General features: G+C 42.7%; 1 protein-coding gene across 8 annotated transcripts in view; it reads left to right on the top strand.

Moving 5' to 3' along the window:
* ZNF474 (zinc finger protein 474) overlaps nt 1–21,260 on the top strand; it is a 68,860-nt gene that overhangs the window by 27,233 nt on the left and 20,367 nt on the right. For 6 of the 8 annotated variants that reach the window (XM_039216916.1, XM_039216918.1, XM_039216917.1 and 3 more), the window contains one exon: nt 16,252–17,494. In XM_039216916.1, the coding sequence (XP_039072847.1) occupies nt 16,460–17,494 (1,035 nt within the window). In that variant the 5' untranslated portion in view covers nt 16,252–16,459. Of the gene's footprint in view, nt 1–15,942; nt 16,149–16,251; nt 17,495–21,260 lie in introns of all 8 variants that reach the window. The other 2 variants (XM_039216911.1, XM_039216914.1) reach the window with 2 other exon arrangements.

Raw genomic sequence — 21,260 nt, 5'->3', positions numbered from 1 at the left:
ATTATTAAATAAATCCAGGTCCAGGGAGGCCTTCTTGCCATAGTGAAGTGCCTGAGACAGTGGCACATTTATTAGGACAATTGTGCATGGAAATACAGGAGAATCTAACAACTCGGGCTTAGGAACCACAAGACCTACCTGCTCCAAGGAACTCCCTGGCCGGAAAGTTGCACAGAATCTCTTCTCTGCCCCAGACACCAAAAGAAATCAGTAGGCAAGTTTTCATAGTTTCAGAATTCTAGACAAAAATTGAAGGACCTTCTCAACCAAGCTCTTTTGACTTCTGCAGAGTAGAGTGATATTTCCCCATTGGGTTTTCAGCCCTATGTTCATCTGGTCTCTTTCTTGAATTGTTGAAAAGTCTGAGGAGAACTAGAGCCCACAGGCTGCTTCTCTTTTTAAGAAACGTGGAGAGAGGGGCACCTGGGTGACTCAGTCGGTAGAGTGTCTGACTTCGGCTCAAGTCATGATCTCACAGTTCGTGGGTTCGAGCCCCGCATCTGGCTCTGTGCTGACTGCTAGCTCAGAGCCTGGAGCCTGTCTTTAGATTCTGTAACTCCCTCTCTCTCTGACCCTTCCCTGCTCATGCTGTCTCTATCTCTCTCTCTCAAAAATAAATAAAAACATTTAAAAAAATAAAAACTTGTTAAAAAAAAAAAAAAGGAAGAAAGGCGGAGAGAGAGGCCTGCCCACAGTCCAAGCTCGGCAATCCCGACTGTGTCATTGCTTTTCCACCTTTTCGTACCTGATGTGATTGACAGGGAGACCATCTGAATCTAGATTTCACTTTGAACTTGGGACATGGTGGGCCAAGCTTCTCCTTGTATCTGATAGGAATATCGTGACATTCCAGGAACACAGATATCCTCTAAACATAGGGTAAGATGTAGAGAGTAAAGAACCTCACACGTCTTCTGTGCCCTCATAGCCATGGCAGCTCAGAGTGTCCTGATATCAGCCTGTTCCCAGCTCTACTCTCTTCCACCCATGGCCATCCCTGTTCCCTTTATTCTGCCTTCTTCTTCAGTATCACTTATTTGCTGTGATGTGCAACTCTCTCTCTCAAGTGACCTCTCTGCTTTAGCAACCGTTACTATTATTTTCCCCAAGAGGGGAATGTGATTGGATCCGTTCTTCTTTTCATGTCACATCATTTCGTAGACTTGTTGGTGAGCCTACAGATTGGCAGCATTTTGTCCTGCACCCAGCTCTGTTCCATTCTTCCCCGACTGGGGATCGGGAATCAGGTCACATATTTCATACTGATTTGATTTGATCACTGGAGAGAATGTGCTCCTGTATCTCCTCACTTTTCAGTATTGCTGCAGGTTGGAAGGTCTTGGTTGGAATAAAACGTGAACAAAATATGATTTGAGTTGGCCGAAGAATAGAAACTTTGGAATCCCTCAAGACTATTTTCGTGAAAGGAGAATGATTTCAAAAATCTATAGTTAGTCTCCTAATTACATTTTCCCACTGGCTGAGTTTATGAAAATATGAAGAAGACAGCCATGAAAGCCATATAGTGACAATTATGGTGACATACTTACCACCTACCACACATCGTGCTAAGCATTTTATCTTACTTTTGATCCTCATGATAACTCTGGAAGGTATTATTATCCCACTAAACATAAGATGAGGCTGAGACACTGTGAAGTTACATATTCCAAGATTCCACAACTGATAAGCATTTTGAAGTTAACATTTCAACTGGGTCTAAATTTGTAGGAGGGGTGCGAAAAACGTACTTTGGAATGGAGACTGAGTATTACTTGAGTCTTTGCTATAGCTACTTTTTCTGCCTTTACTCAGCAAATAAGACCTTACCAGTGGCTTTCACAGTTTGCTTGCACTTGGGCTTTTTCCCTTGATGCAACAGTAGCAAACTTATGATCTGAATGACCAGATCTCAGGCCACACAGAAAGGGGAATGTGAACTGGTGTAACACCTCAAGGGACGATGCTCTTTGAAGTAAACTTTTTCATTTTTAAAAATATTTATTTATTTATTTTGAGAGAGAGAGAGAGAGAGAGCACATGCAGGGGAAGGGTGGAGAAAGTGAGAGAGAGAGAATCCCATGCAGGCTCCGTGCTGCTACCTCAAGCCCAACGCAGAGCTGAACTCATGAACTGTGAGATCATGACCTGAGCTGAAATCAAGAGTCGGAAATTTAACCAACTGAGCCACCCTGGTGTCCTGATTCTTTCACTTTTTAAGTTCTGTCTAAATACAGCAAAATTCTATAGCAAAAGTTTGCTTTCTTGTCCAGAAGTATTTGTCAGGACTTTTAACAGAAATATTTAGACATACATCAGCTACTAATAACATAAGGTGAGACGTGGAGGAAACTGTTTGAAACAACTTTAAACAGATTTTGAGAATTGGAGGAAACCTACAAAACTGGCTTTGCATATTACACATAGGCTCACATGTTAGGTACAAATCACATTCTGTAAACCAAAGCTATCTATTTTCCTACTAAATATTTGCTTTTAGAAAAAATTCTGCAACAGATCCTTTTAGGAAACTAAAGAACATCATCCTTTGTGTAGTCCTTAAATATGAAGTGTTGATATTCTCCAGATTTCATTACTCAGGTTCTTTTTTGAATCATGTGTTGCATGTATTTTAAGAAAACCTATAAAGGTTTCCCATTTCCTATAAGGTGATCAGATTTCCTGAAATTAGCTATAATACTTTCATAATTTATTTTCAAATTACATTTCCTGTTACATAAGTATGTTATTGATCACTTTTTTCCCTCTGCCATTTCACCCACATCTTACTACCCATCTACACACACACACAAACACACACACACACACACACATACACACACACAGATTAATTTACCAAGTCATATATATACATATATATATACACAGCCACTCACACCTATGCACACATCCCAATCACTCACACTCATCTAAACACACAAGTACTCACACTCATATACATACCACATTTAACAATTCATATCCATTCACACACTCACATCTATCTCTACACTCACATCATACCTATCCCTCCCATACCTTTGTATGTACTCATGTACAAACCCATACTCATTCACTTATATCCATCTACACATTCCTATACATACACTCACGATCAGCTCTCCACACTCCTGCACTCACATGCCACATTCCCACCTGTCATGCAATCCCACTCATCTACTCACACCCACCCTCACACCCCCACCCACTAATACCCGTCTACACACTCACACTCGTGGACACACTCACCCAGACATACCCTCATCTCCTCAAACCTGATTACAGACCCATCTGATTATGGGCATACACACACTCAAATGCTCCCTCCACAAACTTTCACATGCGCCATACTTATGCCTGTCCTTCCTGCCACAAATCAAAGTCCCACAATATTTCAAGCACATCAGTCTCTTTTGGATTCCCACCTTGCATACGCTTCTGTCTTTGTCAGCTGGAAATGTCTTTCTCTCTTCCCTCCCTATCTAAATCCTCTGCTTCTTTTAAGAACCAGCTCAAATGACATTATTTTATGCACAAATTTTCATAGTACCATTATTTGTAATAGCCAAACTATAATAAGTCCAAATGTTGTTGAACAGGTAAAACAAATTATGGTACATACATGCCATAGAATCATACTCAGTCACTAAAAGCAGCTAATTATTGGTACATACAGCAACTTAGACACATCTGTGGGGAATTACACTGAGAGAAAAAAGCCAATCCCAAAAGGTTCCATATAGCATGATCCCATTTAAAAAATTTTTTTTAATGTTTATTTATTTTTGAGAGAGACACAGAGTGTGAGTGGGGGAGAGTCAGAGATAGAGGGAGACACAGAATCTGAAGCAGGCTCCAGGCTCTGAGCTGTCAGTACAGAGCCCTATGTGGGGCTCAAACTCACAAACCATGAGATCATGACCTGAGCCCAAGTCGGACACTTAGCCGACTGAGCCACCCAGGCATGATCCTATTTATAGAACATTTTGAAATGGAAAATAATTACAGAAGTGGAGGACAGATTAGTGATGTCTAGGAATAAGAGATGGTGACTTGGAGGAGGTGGTGGGAGAGAGAGAGGTGGGTATAACTTGGTAACATGAGTGATCATATGTGATGTTGGAACTGTTCAGTATCTTGACTAAAGTGGTACATATGTTTGTAGGTGGTAAAACTGTATAGAGCTTAGTCCACACACACATAGTCAAATGCAGATAAAAGTAGATTGTATCAATATCAATATTCTGGTTGAAATATCATAGTATAATTTTGCACAGTGTTACCATTAGGAGAAACTAGACAAGGGTAGAAGGGATCTCTGTATTATTTCTTAGAACTGCATGTGAATCTGTAATTATCTTAGTAAAAATTGCAGATAAGAGTATAATTATCAGGAGCACCTGCGTGGCTCAGTTGGTTAAGCATCCAACTTCAGCTCAGGTCATGATCTCGCAGTCTGTGAGTTCAAGACTCATGTCAGGCTCTGTGCTGACAGTTCAGAGCCTGGAGCCTGCTTCAGATTCTGTGTCTCCCTCTCTCTCTCTCTCTCTGCCCCTCTCTGACTTGTGCTCATTAGCGCTCTCTCTCCCCTTCTCTCTCTCTCAAAAATAAATAAGCATTTAAAAATTTTCAAAAAAGAATATAATCATCCTGTCATCTTCAGATCTAATGTTAACATTAATTCTTAATATCTAGATAACAAGATGCATTTTAAAGGATCACGATGTGATCAAACCGAATGGGATGAAATGCACCTAGGAAAATGCAAACTTCCACAATTAGATCCAAGTAGACTTGGATCCAAATTTCGTTTTTGCTTCTCATGTTTCTGTATACAATGGGTTTTAAATGGCTCACCCACAATGGCTGTGAACTATTGATGTCATTTAATAGGGTTACACAGACAGTGTCGTTGGTGCAGCATGGTGGGGACTCCTTTGTAAGCTAGGGCTCTGTAGGGGAGGAAAAAGTTTCTGTACCTTTTTTGGTTCAGTGGCTGGGCCTGCAAAATACACTGACAAAAGACAGATTAACATGATAAAAACAGAGTGTATTAAGATGCACTTCGCACATCCACACGAGAGGACTCAGTGATGAGTAACTCTCCAGGTGGTCAGAGTGTGAGGTATATATAGAAACTTAACAACAAAGAATAATACATTTGTGAAGAAGCGACAAGACAAAGAAAAAGGGATACAAGCCTTTGGAGGTGACAAACTATAGGAAGGTAAATATATGGGGGAAACTAATGGACCACATAGGCTATTTATTGATGCCGCTACATAGCTTCCTCTTGATGCTGGTCTCTGAGCTGACAAGAGCCTAGAGTTGTCTGGTGAGTCCTGTGCTTCCTGGTTTAGAAAAGAGAGACATTACAAATTCATGTTCTGCTTTTAGGCAGATAGAAGGAGGGCAGATTGCTTTCCTTGTATCTGCTTCTTCCCAGTTGCCTTCAGCTTAAAATAATCCTTATGCCAAAGTGGGAGTGCCTGATGAATATCAGAGATAACCCACCTGGGGCAGTTGATAGCTTCTGCTTCGCCCTTGGCTCCCCCTCGCCTGTGATGAGGATCACAGGCGCCCCTAAATTGAACTTTTCTAATCACCTCTGCCAATCTTTCTGATCTTTGGCATGACTTAAAATACACACAAGTTTTCTTTTAGTTCACAAAAAGAAAACAGAACGAAGCAGTTGATACACTGACCTCCTTACTCTCTGATAGTTACTACCGGGTATGGGCGGAAGGAGACTTTCAGTGTATTTTAAACCACCAAAGAAAGTAAACTACAAGCTAAGAAGGTTTGCAAATGAAGAGCTGTCACCACATCTCATGTTTGGCCTGGGCTCTGGGGATAGAAAAGATGGACAAGTTCCTCTGGGACCCCAGGGGATGGCTTCCAGTGGTTTCCTTCAGCAGGGGATACCCCATACATGTAAGATCCCTGAGCAATGAAAGGTTGTTGTATGAAAGACTGAACCGTCAGGGATCTCGAACCATCTGGCCTGTGAAAGAGCGCCTTGTGCATGAGTCAGAAATGTCAACTGGACCAACAATAGCTTTTTGATGACTTATTTACATAGGAGGATGGGAAATGTGGGGAGAACAGCAACCAAGAGCCCACGTTCAGAAACAGCCTTGAACTTGTACATAAATCCCAGGGTCTCCAGAGGCATCACCAGGGAAGTCATGCTGAGCATAGCAGAAAATAGAGGCACATTTATGACACCCGTGCAGCAGAAACCCAGCCTGTCTCATGGGCTCAGCCCGGGTTTTGACCTTCTTCCCAGGGACTTTCCTCTGAAACAGCTTTGGGTGGAGAGAGCATTAACAAAGGGTGTTGATGGCTGCAATGAATGGTAATGATGATCAATTTAAGTGTCAGCCAGGCTAAGGGAGGCACGGACCTCCCCGGAGGTGGGTAATGCTAAGACTGTTGTGTGTTGTCTGGTCACGTGGGTGATGTGGTTAAGGAAAGGTTCCTCCAGGATACAGGGAAGCCCATCTCTCCTCGGCCAATCTCCCCTGGCCAAGCACCTCCCTTCAAAGCCAGCTGTCTTCTTCTTTGTGCCTATTTCCACCTGGACCCACTAATCCAGTGAAGACCCTTCTGATACTACCACTCTGTGGCTTGTGAGTCTGTGCCAAAGATACCACACTGAGGTAGCACACCGAGACAATAAATCATGAGCATAGAGGCAGTGGGAACTCTGTGCAAACATATCACAGGACAAGGGCTCCGAGACACATGCATCTATTTGCAATTTTCAGATTCTAAAATGGTATCTGTCATTTCCTCCACTGTTTTATCATAATTCGTCAACTTGAGACCCTTGATGGATATCTGATACCAAGGCTGAGAAGGAATTGCTATGCTGTTCTTAAACTGTTCTTAACATTTTCAGTTCAAGCTAATTTATAGGTGGTACTTGACAAATTGGCCAGTTTGTCAGAATGAAAAAGTGTGCCAGATTCTGTAATCCATACAAAGAAGCACAATTCTCTTAGGACGTATTTCCACCCTGAATCTTGGAAATCCAGCAATATATTGTTAATGGCTTGTTGACGTTCTTTTGACTGACCGATTCTTTCTTTAGATTAATAACTGAAGCTATCCAACATTCTTCATCTGAAGAATCATTTAATGGTAAATCAAGAATCATTAGCTTAAGGAGAAGAGTAACTTTTATTATATCAATGGTAACTAAATAATTACGGGAATGCCTCCAAAAAATTCAGATGGTCTCCAAACACATTTCTTGCCTGTTTTTGTTTTTCTTTCTTTTTTTATTTTCCTTCTATCATCTCTCCTGTGGCTGATCTAAACACTAGCTGCTTGATTTTTTTCTCTCAGAAATTAGATGCATCATTTCCTATGACCTTCCAATAATGCATGAAAATTCCTCCTCAGGTCACTGGTTCTTTCTTTTCTTTTTGGATGTTCCCTTCCTTCCTAGAAATAAATCTTTCCACCTCTCTCTGCTGACATTATGAAGCTTTGTTTCTGAATTTTTACCAATAAATATGTCATGATTTTAGTAAATATCTCCCCTTGAAGAGACTTCAACTGGATTCCCAGTTGACTGAGAGCGAGTGTGACTTGAAGGGATTTTCAAACATTTCATTGAGGAGAAAAACGGGAAAGGAGCATTTTACAGCAAGGATCGCAAATGGTCAGGAACTCAAATGCCTTTGAGAATCAAGAATGAACTGCAAATAAATAACTCAAGGGGCTGATGAGAAATTTGGAATAGTAAAGAATATCTGTCTCACCCCAGGCACAGCCTTTATTCTGTATGTTTATATTGCTTGTTGCCACATTGGAATGTGGGCTCTGTAAGGCCAGATCTCCCACTTTCTCAAAAGAAACCAAAATCCTGATTTGCGTGACATCTCCCAATTTTAAAACAATGGCACCTAATTCAAACGTTTTTAACTCTAAGCAGGCCCAAAGGATAACTTATCTATGGACCAGATTTGGCCTATCAACCACTGCTTTAAAGTCTTGACAAAGCTATTTGGAATAGAGCTATTTCATTGGAACAGAAGTACTCCAGGGGCGCCTGGGTGGCTCAATCGGTTAAGCGTCTGACTTCAGCTCAGGTCATGGTCTCACAGTTTATGGGTTCAAGCCCCATGTCAGGCTCTGTGCTGACAGCTAGTTCAGAGCCTGAAGCCTGTCTTCAGATTCTGTTACTCCCCCTCTCTCGGACCCTCCCCTGCCCACGCTGCCTCTATCTCTCTCTCAAAAATAAATAAAACATAAAAAATTTTTTTTTAAGTATTCCAAATGTCAGAAAAGATGGTTTGTATCCTTGTTTATGATTCCATTGCCTGACTCCCCACTTTTTTTTTTTTTTTTTGCCTACACTTTGAATTTCTATACATGATAGGATTCTAATGGGATGGTACTGATGGTGTCCATAACCTGTTCTCCACCATTCCAGATCTCCAGATGACAACACTACAATTACATGGTCATACCTGTGTGGCCTTCGTGACTCTTGAGTACTCTGTGATTTGGAAACTCAATATAGAGTGAAAATTACAGGCTCAATCTAACAGTAGCTTTCATAGGGTGATATTATGAGCCTTAACAACATAAAATGTCCTCACAGAAGGCTCTACTTAGAAGTGTAAAGAGTGTATTTCTCCCATTTTCTATTTGCATAACTTTCCCAACACCATAAACTATTATGTCTGCACCTGACAATTTGACTGAATGAAGGCGAAGAAACTTATTTCTTGGTTGAAAATTCTTCACAGCGAAGGAAAGACAAGAAGTGTAAATTTTCATTAGCTATTCAAAATCAGCCTGGAAATGGCCACCTGGACAGCCAGATTGCCTTGAAGCCCTATAAACCTCAGGCTAAGTGGCTTTTCTGAAAGTGTTTTCATTTTTCACCTTTCCGGTGCTGCTCCTGTCTTTCCCAAACCATTCCACCCCCAGGTCCCAGTGGCTCTCACCTTAGAGTTTTTTGTCCCTCACATTGGAAGTATTGAGGACTGCATGGGCTAGTGGCCCTGGTCCTACACAGAAGGAAGTGCCGAGAATCTGAGTCAGCTGGTCATCCTTGATCTGTGAATGGGGTCACTGTAATTCGACTCCCTATGTGGCATTGCTGTCCTTATGGCTGGACAGTCAGCTGCAGAAGAGAATCATATAAAATGAAGAAAGATGCCCAAATGGCAAGTTTCCTCTTTTGGCTTAATTCTATTAGTCACAAATGGAAAAGCAAACATGTTCTCACTCTTGTAGCACGATGATGGTGTAACAATTACAAAAATAGGTTTTCAGCGGTCTGAACGCGTTGAGAATTGAATGTTAAGATACATACCCTATGGTTGTCTGAGACGCTATGGAATAATTCATTTGAGTGTATAGTGACTGCAATACTGAGGTAATGTGCTGCTTGAGTATCACAGATTTTTATAACTTACATTCTGCGAATGGTTATATCAGTGAGGAGACAAACCATGTCACTTATTTAACTAGAATTAAATAAAAAGAATTGTCAACCCCAGGAATGAAGTTGTTATGTAGGTAGTAACCAGCAGGGTAAAAAGAGAACAGTACTAAACAGAGGGGGCAACAGCTACCATTTCTAGGGTTGATGTATCAAAGGGAAGAGGTTTGGACTCTCAAAACCTAAAAACTTAGAAGGAGTGCCTAATGGAGCTGAAAATCAAATCTTCAAGGTGGAGAAACAGAAGGGCACCTGATGCTCAGTCGGTTAAGCATCTGACTTCGGTTCAGGTCATGATCTCGCTGTTTGCACAGTGGAGCCCCACATCAGGTTCTCCCTTGTCAGTGCCAGTAGGGATACTGCTTGGGATCCTTTGTCCCCCTTCCTCTCTCCCCTTCCCCCAGTTGTACACATGTTTTCTCTCTCTCTTTCGAAAGTAAATAAACATAAAAAAAAAAAAGGGAGGAGATGCAGACTGGCTGGTGATGTTGTCTGGTGGGGGAAAGGGAGTATGTTTGGTTTGCAAGCGTTGGGCACGCATAGAGTGGTTTCAGGAGCCTCTGGAGGAAGGCACTCTTTCTGTCAGGATGAAGGAGAGTTGCTGCGGTTGATGCCCACAGAAACCACAAGCGGACGAAGCCTTTAAAAAGGAGCAGGACTTCTCTTCCTGCTTGAAGCTCCAATCGCGCCTCCTCCTTTCTTCCCAGGATTGGCGGGAATAACGCAGAGCCTGCTGGCAAAGCAGACATGGCTCCTGGGGAGTCCATGGGGAGTCCAGAGTCAACATCACAAAGCTGAAAACAGAAAAGCACATTTGCAATACACAATAATTGTCCCAACAACAATGCCTTCTAGGGGCACCTGGGTGGCTCAGTCTGTTGGGTGTCTGACTTCAGCTCAGGTCATGATCTCACCATTTCTGTTTGAGCCCTGCCTCAAGCTCTGTGCTGACTGCTCGGAGCCTGGAGCCAGCTGAGTCTTCTGTGTCTTCCTCTCTCTCTGCCCCTCCCCGCTCATGCTCTGTCCCTCTCAAAAATAAACATTAGGGGCGCCTGGGTGGCTCAGTCGGTTAAGCATCCGACTTCGGCTCAGGTCACGATCTCACGGTTTGTGGGTTCGAGCCCCGCATCAGGCTCTGTGCTGACAACTAGCTCAGAGCCTGGAGCCTGTTTCAGATTCTGTGTTTCCCTCTCTCTCTGACCCTCCTCTGCTCATGCTGTCTCTATCTCTCTCTCAAAAATAAATAAAACATTAAAAATTTTTTTAAAATAAATAAACATTAAAAAAATTAAAAGGAAAACATACAGCGATGCCTTCTAGCTCCTTCAAAAGCTCATGAAAGAAATAAGTTTTTATTTTCCTGAAGCAAAATATGTCCCTCAAATTTGTTCCCCCAAAAAAATAATTCTAGGAATGGAGGATTGTGAACGAATTTCTTAAGAGCCATTTTTTCTGTTTACAGTTCCATTTTTTTTTAATTTCTGATTTTCAAGAAAGAGTGTATATTTAAGAAGTCAGTTTTGGCCCCAAACATGTGCTTTCTCAAATAAAAAAAATTCTCTGGTCAAAAAAGAAGATTCTGAACTTTAAAATATTGCTGTTAGAATTCATTTTGTGCTAGGCCAATGACAGCTATTAAAATACAACTTTATCTCATTAGAATTAGGTTTATTTAATTAATTTATATAATTTAAATATATAAATTTATATATAATTTAAATTATATATATTAATTATATATTATATTATTAATTAATATATTAGATATATATAATTTCAGTTTCATGCAAGTAGAAGAGTCTTTAAAAGTGGCTAAAATATGAATAGACATTTATTTCTCTTATATTAAAAAAAAGGGTAACACTCAAGAGTTTCTACGTGGCTCTACCTTTAGCAGGGACTCAAATCCGTACGTGGCTGTGCTCTGTCACGTCAAGGGTCACGTGAATGTAGTCTGGTCCAAGATGGCTGTTAGTGGTCCAGCCATCACATCTGTGTTTTATGCATCAGTATGAAGGAAGGAAGAGGAGCAGGTTGGGTCTCTTCCTTTCAAGAAATGTTCTTGCAGGTCTTACACAACACAGCAAAGGGGCCTGCAGACTTAGCTGGGAAATCATGTGCTCAGCTAAGAACGGGGGCTCTCTTAATGTGAGGAAGTTGGACAGAATCACTACTGGTGGGGAACTAGTCATCTTTGCCAGACTGTGGGAGGGATGTTATTGCATCAGTCATAAGCCTTGGTGTGAATAAGTCTATCAGTTCCGTTTTGAAAGCTAGATTTCCAAAGTAAGGAAGACTGGCAAGCACATTAGGGTGCCAGGCAGGGGAGAATGGAGCCTCCTGAATGAGGTGGATGGAGGATATTAAAGACAAGCCTCCTCTATTTTACAGTTTTGCTCAGAGCCAGCACCAGCTCAACTCCATCTTTCTTATTTATTCATTTGCGCATTTAAAGAATTTGGATTCTATACTAACAGGGAAGGGGTCATGCATCACTTATATTTATTTTCTTTCAGAAGACTACATTTAAAAAAAACAGATTTAATTCTTGGTTTGTGCTCTTTCCCCTTTTTTATAGGGAAACACCTTCTAATGCCAAGATAGGTTTGGATTTCCATGGTTATTATATTCATCTTTGTGAGTGTGTCTCTCCCTTCCTGTGAACCCCAAAGGGCATGGAAAAATGGCATCATATCGATAAAATGTGATGCCTTCCAAGGCATTCTTTAAATATCCTATGTGCAAATATGGTCAAAATGAATAATTCAGACCAACTGGAGTGAACATTTCTCCATAGTTGCTCGGGGTAAAGCTGGCTGGCTTTGCAAAGTAGTTCTCTTTATAAACTAGCAACATGACTTTATGATGTGACTGCATGGCAAGCCAATTTAAGTGATTCAAGTCTATGCATTTAGTATTTTCCAGTCCTTTGGCTTTTAGAAGTAACATATAGGGGAGTGTTAAGGTTGAGATAACAGAGGGTGGTGAACCGAAGATGCTCGAGAACGCTACAAAGGAGCCAAGGGCAAAGGACTGAGCACACCTTTATTGAAAAGGGCTCTCGGGCGAGGTTCCGCGGCTTGGGGGTAGAAGCAAGCAGGGGGGAAGTTGCGCCTCGAGACTGGGGAGAGGGGTATGTATAGGACTGTAGTTCGGGTGGAGACCAGCGAGGGCAGGTTTCCTTATTTGGTCTCGCTTTTTCTGGGTTGGGTGTGGCTTCTGCTGAGGTGACGCGTCTTCTGAGAAAACGGTAGTGGGAAACTGGGACCGGGAAGCTGGTGGCGGGAAAGTCCTGAGGCGCTCATAAGATGGAGTCCGATCTGCCATCTTCGTGTCTTTTTCCAGACCCATCAGACCCGCCATCTTGGTGTCCTTTCCCAAACCCGCCAAACCTGTCAGGGAGAGCTTCTGCTCATGCTACACCTTGTCAGAGTCGCTGATGGAAATTTCCTAACTTTCTCCATTTGACCCCACCGTTCCTCAAAATTTCTCTCGCTTCCAGCTACCTCATCTTTCCTGTTTTGATACCTTGAATCACAGTAAGACAGGAATTTCAGCAGGACATTGAAGGAGGAAGGAGATGGTAAGAAAAAAAGAGAAAGGTGCCATGAGGAACCTGATGGTGCTCTCATGTTTGCTGCTCGTGTGCAAGAAGATCCCTCCCTAATCAAAATGGTGACATGGGTGCAAAGAGAACACCTTCTGGCCTCTTGGGGCAGCTTCACTTCTGCCCTGCACTCACTATCCCCAGTTACTCTTCACCCCTCCCCATGTCTGGGTAGTAGTATGGATTTCTCTCAGGGATGTTGGTGAGATCAGGAAAAGGGTCCGTATTGCATATGATGCATGGAGAAAATGTCATTGAGAAGCCCAGTTCCAGCAAAATAAAATGATCCCATTTGGTTCAGGGAAAATGCTATCCCCAGTACCCCCAGTCTCTCTCTCTCTCTCTCCTGCTTTTTCCATCTCTGAGGCTTCTCTCCTCTTGCATCTGTTCACCTCCTCCCTTTTGCCTCTTCTTTCTCCTAAAGGGCAACAGAAAGCCTGCTGAGAGCTGTGTTACTTTCCCATGAGACATATGAATTGTACATTAAAACGGGATAAGCACTAAAGAGAGAAGCTCTGTGGGTGGAATGTTCAGCAGAGTGAATCATGGAAAGAGCCGACTCCTGGAGCCAAAGGGAGCTGGAATCGGTCCCCGGTTCTGTCACTTCAACACTGACTGTCTTGGGCAATTTACTTGTCTTTTCTGAGTCACCGAGTTTTCGGTTTATAAAGCTGAAAAATTCCTGCCTCATTTGAGAATTGATTGAAGTTATGTGTATAAAAATTAGTACGATATCTGATGCGTAGTTGGTGTTCAGTAAATATTAATTCTCTTACCTGATCGTAAGGAGACGAGAGTTGTTGAGGAAAGTTGTAGAGCCTTCCCAGTATTCTGATCGTCTGGGAGCTGTGTGTGTGTGTGTGTGTGTGTGTGTAAAAGAGGGAGAGAGAGAGGGAGGGAGATTGTGAGCAAGTTTAAGGAAAGTAAGGTTATTTAATTGCATTGATTTTTCCTGTCTTCTTAAGTCCTTTTGTTGTCTGTAGCTTCTGGGTATGAAGGAAAATGGAAATTGAAAACAAAGGGACCTTGATAAACCAGATGCTGGAATCAACCAAAGCAGTGGTTTGGGGGTGATTTCTCCATGGGCCAATAAAAACCTAATAAAATAATTGTACTAGATTCCTTGTGTTTTTTATTTATTTTTGAGAAAGAGAACGAGTGGGGAAGGGACAGAGAGAGAGGCACACAGAACCTGAAACAGGCTCCAGGCTCTGAATGGCAGGCAGCAAAGAGCCCGATGTGGGGCTCGAACCCACGAACCATGAGATGATGACCTGAGCCGAGTCAGACGTTCACTCGACTGAGCCACCCAGGCGCCCCTACTTCTTGTGTTTTTTAGATCCACTTTCTTCTTTTGGGTGGTGCCAATCAGGTGACATATTTTGTTTCTCTGAGGTTCATTTTCTGGACTGGCCAGTCCGGGGCCAATGCATTCTTTTGTCACATGTGTTAATATCACTGTCTTGGGATCTGTCAAAATGAAGAAGAGCTTCGTTTGCTTTTCCAAGAAGCGATCCGAGAGTCTTAAGTGCAGAGATTCAGGCCTTCCTTCGCACCAAAATACAGGAACGAGGCATGGATCTCCCAGCTTTTTTCGCCCTTGGCAAATGCAATGCCCAAACAGTGTTTGGCCGTCCTTGTGCTGTGGGAACCCAGGCTTCTGCTGTGTCTTCAGGATCCGGCCTCGGATCATCCGCTGCTTTCTTTATGGTTGGGAGAGGGTCCTACCCACAGGGCCCCTCACCCAGACCCGAGTCACCCGTCAGGAAATGCAGAAGGCCCCCAGGCTTCTGACAACAGTCGCTCCTGGGGCCTACACAGTCATCTTCCCCCTGAGTGGAACAGACTCTTGCGTTTCCCCAAGGTAAAAACTCCTTCGCCTTTTGGTTATGATGAGATTTTATCAGCCCTTCCTTCTGGTTTGTTTGGGAAAATCATGAGCCACATAATTTTTATGTTTTCATAAAAATTACTTGGAAGATAGATAACATCTATTATATATGATATAATCATATGCAATTATTTGTAATAATAAATTAATGATTAATATTGATAATAACTGAAATTTAAAATGATTTAAAATAATAAATTATACATGTAATATGTAATATAATATATAAATATAAAGTATATATAATGATAGATATTATCTATATTGTCTACCATATTATAGTTATTATATATTATATATTATTTAATATGTAACTATAATATATAAATAGATATTTATCTAATTGTATATTATCTAATCTTTATTATCTATGTTATCCATCTATATACATGTAGATCCCAGAGAGATAGAGATAATATGAGGAACTGAGTTCGATAGCCATGAAAAGAACATTAAGCAAAATCTAAGCGTGTTCATCGCAGGGAAGACCTACAGATATTTTTCCAGGAAGGGTATAAGCCTGGGTGGCATTCTTGGCTTGACATATATGGCCACAGTTTATTCATTCCCCATTCCCATAATAAAGAAAAGTGGAAACTTGGTAGGTTATAAGATGTTTACCCACTCCGGGGGCTTTCCTGATAATCCTCATAATATTCACTGTTGAATTACTTTGGCAAGGGCTCCTGACCTTTGGCTCCTGAGCACTCGTTACATCTGACATATTACTATGTCTCGAATATAACGTATATCACGACCAAAGATATTTGATAAATTATTTCAACAAAATTAGTTTCACCTTTAATAGTGAGAATTTTATTTTTGGCTTTTAAAATCATTATTCTGAGAAGAGGTTCATAAGCTTCAGAGAACTATCAAAGGATCCATGGCACTAAAAAGCTGCCAACCCCTAAGGGAGTGGAAGAAAGTCTTTTTACATTACCCACGGCCTCATTAATCTCATTGTCACTGTTGCAGGTCTGCCTTCTGTGATCTCGCCACCATGCCCCTGTTGATGTGTGCCCTCTGTGTCTATGATATACTGTAACTGTCGGGCTCTCTTTGGACAGAAAACTTCTTTCAATACAGTAAAATTCATAATGGAAATTTTCTTCAAATTTATTTCAACATTTATTGAACAAATCTTATCTGCCAGTTATTCTTCAAGCCAAAGAGGATACTAGGTCAAAACAAATTACTGTTCTTTATCAACTTAGAATCTTAGAGGGATGTGTGTGTGTAATAACTTTTTGATTTATGTACCCCCCCACCCCACCCCCACCCCAGATCTTGGAAGCATCTCAGGTTTAATGAAGACTTTCCAACATTCCAGACCGCTGCCCTACAATGAAGCTCTGAGTCACAGTCTTTGGGTCTAAGGAGTTGGCAACAATGTGGAACCCCAGGACAGCCAACCTGATGAACCTTCGCTGTAACCAAGATCCCAAGAGGAGTCTGGCGTGAAGTCAGAGCATCGAGAAAGACGTGCTTGTTAATGGAAACAGGAAAGGAAAAAAGGGTTTCCAACAAATTGCAACAAACTTTCCGCCGTTCTAAAGAACCTACCTTCCTTATCAGCCAAGCCATTCTATCTAGTGACTCCCAGTCCAGCCTTTTGCCAGAAACAGAGCATGTCAATCCTGCTGGAAAAGTAAAGACAGGACCTCAGAAAACAAGACCTGGGACGGTGATACTCTCCAAACGGTCCAGTAGGAGACTTATGGCGGAGAGTGAGCCCAGCCCGCCTGTGATCCTGTCCCGCAGGCCTGGGTTCCTCGTGTGCTATATCTGCGGCCGAGAATTTGGCTCCCAATCAATTGCCATTCATGAACCCCAGTGCTTGGAGAAGTGGCGTCTTGAAAACAGCAAGTTGCCCAAGCACCTGAGGAGGTCAGAACCCTCCAAACCACAGCCTTCAAGGGGCGTTGGGTCCTACAGTCTTCAGGCAGTGAACGAGGCAGCATTCCAAAGTTCCCAGGCTCAGCTGCTGTCCTGTGACTCCTGTGGCCGCACATTCTTGCCCGATCGTCTTCTTGTTCACCAGCGAAGCTGCAAGCCGAAGGACGAGGGGCCCAGAGCACCAAACCCCAACAGTTCTGATGATCTCACGGGTGCCAGGAAAGCATCCGGTGGCCTCCCAGCCCGACCAAAGACTCTCACCTGCTACATCTGTGGTAGGGAATTTGGCACTCTGTCCCTTCCTATTCACGAGCCCAAATGCCTAGAAAAGTGGAAAGTAGAAAATGACCGGCTCCCCAGGGAGCTCCGCCGACCACTCCCACAAAAGCCCCAGCCCCTTCCAATGGGACTGTCCAACCAAGAGGGGCCGAGTCAAGCTCAGCTGGTGCCCTGTGCAAACTGTGGCCGGACCTTTGCCCCAGACCGCCTTCTCGTACACCAGAGAAGCTGTCAAGTTCAACCTAGTGGGCCAAAAGTTCAGAACTTGACCTTAGGGAGTAAAGATGGCCTGAAAGAGTCCACTAATTCCAAGCAGCAAAGAAACATGGCAGCACCCACTGTGACTGATAAGGTAACTCGTGCCATATGAGATGCGTTGGGTGGACCTGGAGGTACATCCTGCCTCCAGGGGAGTGAGAGAAAACTGTCCCCAGAGTCCCCCCACCCCTAGGATGCTTTCTTTCAATGTCTTAGTTCTGCCTCTGTGCAGCCTGTCCAAGTGGACCCCTGTGTGAGACCCCAGGGGCTGTGTCTCTGACGGCAAAGTGGAGGTAAGAACACTCCTGCCTGGTGGGCTGATAGTCTTTTTCCACTCTGCTGCCTAAACGGAAGAGAGATGGATGTCTTTCTTTCCTGATTCCTCATACCAATAATCCTTGGGAGAGACTGTTATTTGAAAATGAGTCATTAGTGCTGTGTCTACATTGCAGAGATATGATCCCCATTCCAATGGCTCATATTTATTACTGGTTTATTTTAGTCATCTACCTTAGGAATTCATTTTTGGCAATGCCAGGTTATGCTGAGTTTATCTTGCTAAAATAGAATCTGTGTCAAAAACCCCAAATGACTTTAGCAACAATTAAACACTGGAGCACTTGCAGAAATAGACATGCTCTTCAAAGACATGTTAAGTGTTAGGTTTTCCTTTTAACACTTAACACAATTATAATGTGTGGGAGATTAATCCCAGGGGACACTCCACAGCAACTAGGTGTGGGTTTGTGGTTCTGGGAAGGGATCAGCCCCCATCACTGATCTGTACCTTGAATTTGGGTTGGATACCAGGTTCTGCTCCCCATTTGGGTGACTGGGAATAAGCATGACCCCGTGGACCCCCAAACTCTATGGTGAAGTATTATTTACCTGAAGTGTCCGTGTCAAAACCAGAACCAGGGAAGAATGCATGTGGCTCCTCACACAACATGGTCCGTGTGCTGTCATGAACCCTAGGGAGTGGATACGCTGTTCTGTGTTGTACTCTGCAGAATGTCAAAGCATGAGAAATAGGAAGTGATCACAATCTTTTCTCTGTGGCTTGCTACTAAAACACCCCACCTCTGCAAGGACTCTTTCCCACATTTTCTCCCCGCCTCAAGTAGGCTCCACACCCAGCTTTGGACTAGAACTCATGACCCTGAGCACAAGAGTCACATTCTTTACGGACTGAACCAGCCAGGTGCCCCTGCAGGGACTATTTAAAGGACGGTTTGGGGAAACTGACGTTACCCAAGCTATTGTAAAGGATTCAACTAGAAGGATTGGGGGATGGAAGGGTGGAGAAAGCAGCCTTTATTTTTAATACAACTTTCCATCCTTACTTTTTTTTTTAATTGCATTATATTGGCAAACTTCTAGTGCTTTTCCCTAACTTTCATGTTTAAGATGAATTTATTAGAAACTTACTGGTTTACAAGGTTCCAAGACAATGTTTCTAAAGCCAAAGGGTCAGACTAAGAGATGCCAAGCAAGTTTTCCAATGCACATTGAAGAAAGAAAGGCTAAGTGTCTGTGCTGAAATCAAAACCCAAACTCTTTAAGTGTGGCACGGGCTGCAGGCTGCTCTCATAAACATGATCTGTTTTTCCCATCTTCTAGCTGTTGCTTTTCTTCCAAAACGTGTGGGGTCTAGGTTCAGAGAACAGAGGAATCCACAACTCAGAAAGTCCATGAGCTCTCTGACTTGCAGCCCTGTTTCCCGATCGTATGCATTTACTTCCCATGGTCTCAGTGCAGATCTCGAGATAGGGAAGAGCGTGGTCAGGAATCTTGAGCTTGTAACACATACTGTGTGCCAGCAGGCTGAGCACAGCATGTTCTCACTCGGTCACGGCTGCTGAACGAGGCTGGCCTGGGCCCACGCCTTCACAGGAAGACACCTCCTGACTCACCCAGTCATCTGGAGGGGAGATGTCAGAAGGAGAGGTCAGCGATGGCCCTCAGTGACTTGTGCATTTAGATCAAAGTAGGGGGGAGAGGCCTGTCAAAACATGGGCATCTGGAGGATGGGCTCGGTCACGGCATAACCCACCGGGCTCCCAGACCTGAGAAGGCACGTGTCAGTGAAAAACTGGCACCCTCTACTGTCATATGTCTGCTGGCCCATTCAAGGACCACACAGTCGTTCGTGGGGGGCATAGGGAGGTCATCCAACATAGGGTCCTGTTAGCTGCCAGACTTAAAGCAAGCTTACATTAATTAAATGGAGAAAATGGGCAGGCTTCAGAGAAGCATAAGATTTCTTGGAACATTGAACTTTATTTCTTCCCTCGAACAGATATTTGCCATTCCACAGTGCTTTCAACAGGAAACCTCTCCCGGGTAGTGTGGTTTTCTCTTTGGGTTACTATTTGATTCTGTTCTATTGCTGTTTTTCTTTCTTTGAGTCATTTAAAATTTAGATAGTACCATTTCCTTGTATCATTTAAAGTTGAGATGGTGTGGGACATAATCCATTTCCCGTAAAGATCCCTGCTTTGCACAAGATTAGATTTCCGTATTCCATCTGCCTGTGACAGCCAACTTTTGACCACGACATGATACCCACGCCCGTTCTTTTCCCAATTCAGATGTGTGTTTCTTCTCTTGTCAATCAGAGCAGTTTTCCTTGCAAACCCTTGAGCTGACCTCAGATCAGAATCCAAGATCTTGCCTGATGCTCTCAGTGGGGCTCAATCTTGTAGTAAATTCAGGTGGGGAAAAATCTTTTCAGAACCATGATCACAGTGCTGGGAAAACCATTCACTCCAGTCGGGCAACAATGACCGTTTCGCTGGCAGGGTGAATTCCCCTCTGCTTGGAATGTTCTTCCAACATAGACTGGCTCAATTCTCTTATGACCCAGGGGCTCCTGTTTACCCTTCAGTCAAATCTAAACACAAATAAAGGCCACTGAGAAGAGTTTTTCTCCAAGACTTCCGTGGGCATTTGGCTTTAGCTCCGCCTTGCCCACGAAAGCACAGTGTGGGCTGGAATTGTCCCTCTGCTTCTCTTCCAGAAGACAGGCCTGGATTTACCCTTTCTGATCTGACAGGCAGGCTGTGAAGGAGACTTGGCAGGATGTAAGAGGCATAAAACCCTGAGTGGGGATTTTTTATTTCAACAGTGGAACTGATCTGGGGTGGCTGCATCCGCATGATGTGGTATCATGAGCAGAATCACCCTTTCTTTCTTTCCTCCAAATAAAGGGAAAGGCTGCATAAGCAATATCTACTTTAGCAGGATTTTAGAAGTGGTGAGAAGTCCAGATCAACTTTTGATGCATAATATGGAAACGAATAGGTTATCATTTTACATATTAATATTGTCCTTTAATCTATTAAATTATAGTCTATTTAGCGAGCCTTTTGTTTACATTACCAAGAAGTTTCCTAAGTGATGCTGAGAGGTACAGTAATAGAGGTCATTATTGCTCCTTACTTTCATTGGAATGAATAAATTTTAATGCTTGCATTTAATATTTGGCAAAAATGTTGCCTTTTTCTAGAAGCTGAGAGTATTTCATTCTTAGACCCCAGGCCTTTTCTGGCCAATTACAACACAGATCAGCAGTTAATTCAATGTAACTACAAACCAAAATGAAGCCTTTGTCTCATTACCTGTTATTAGGAAGATAATGCTTAGAACTATTTTCTTAGCATTTTGCTTATGGCATGTGAAAATCCTATACTATATTACAAAATAGGGATGCTTTTCTTTAGGAAATCATATCTTTCTATAAATGATTCTCTCTGGATGCAGTTTTAAGCACCTTTGGCATCCGGGATGCTTAGGTTTGAGCTCAAAGTCCCATCAGACCCATCTCTAGCATCTCGTGCTGCCATCTGGTGTTTTCTTTT

This window comes from Hyaena hyaena, unplaced genomic scaffold (genome assembly GCF_003009895.1).
Source record: "Hyaena hyaena isolate Hyena2069 unplaced genomic scaffold, ASM300989v1 scaffold_662, whole genome shotgun sequence".
Lineage (NCBI taxonomy): Eukaryota > Metazoa > Chordata > Mammalia > Carnivora > Hyaenidae > Hyaena > Hyaena hyaena.
This window is presented reverse-complemented; position numbering and strand designations above follow the sequence as displayed.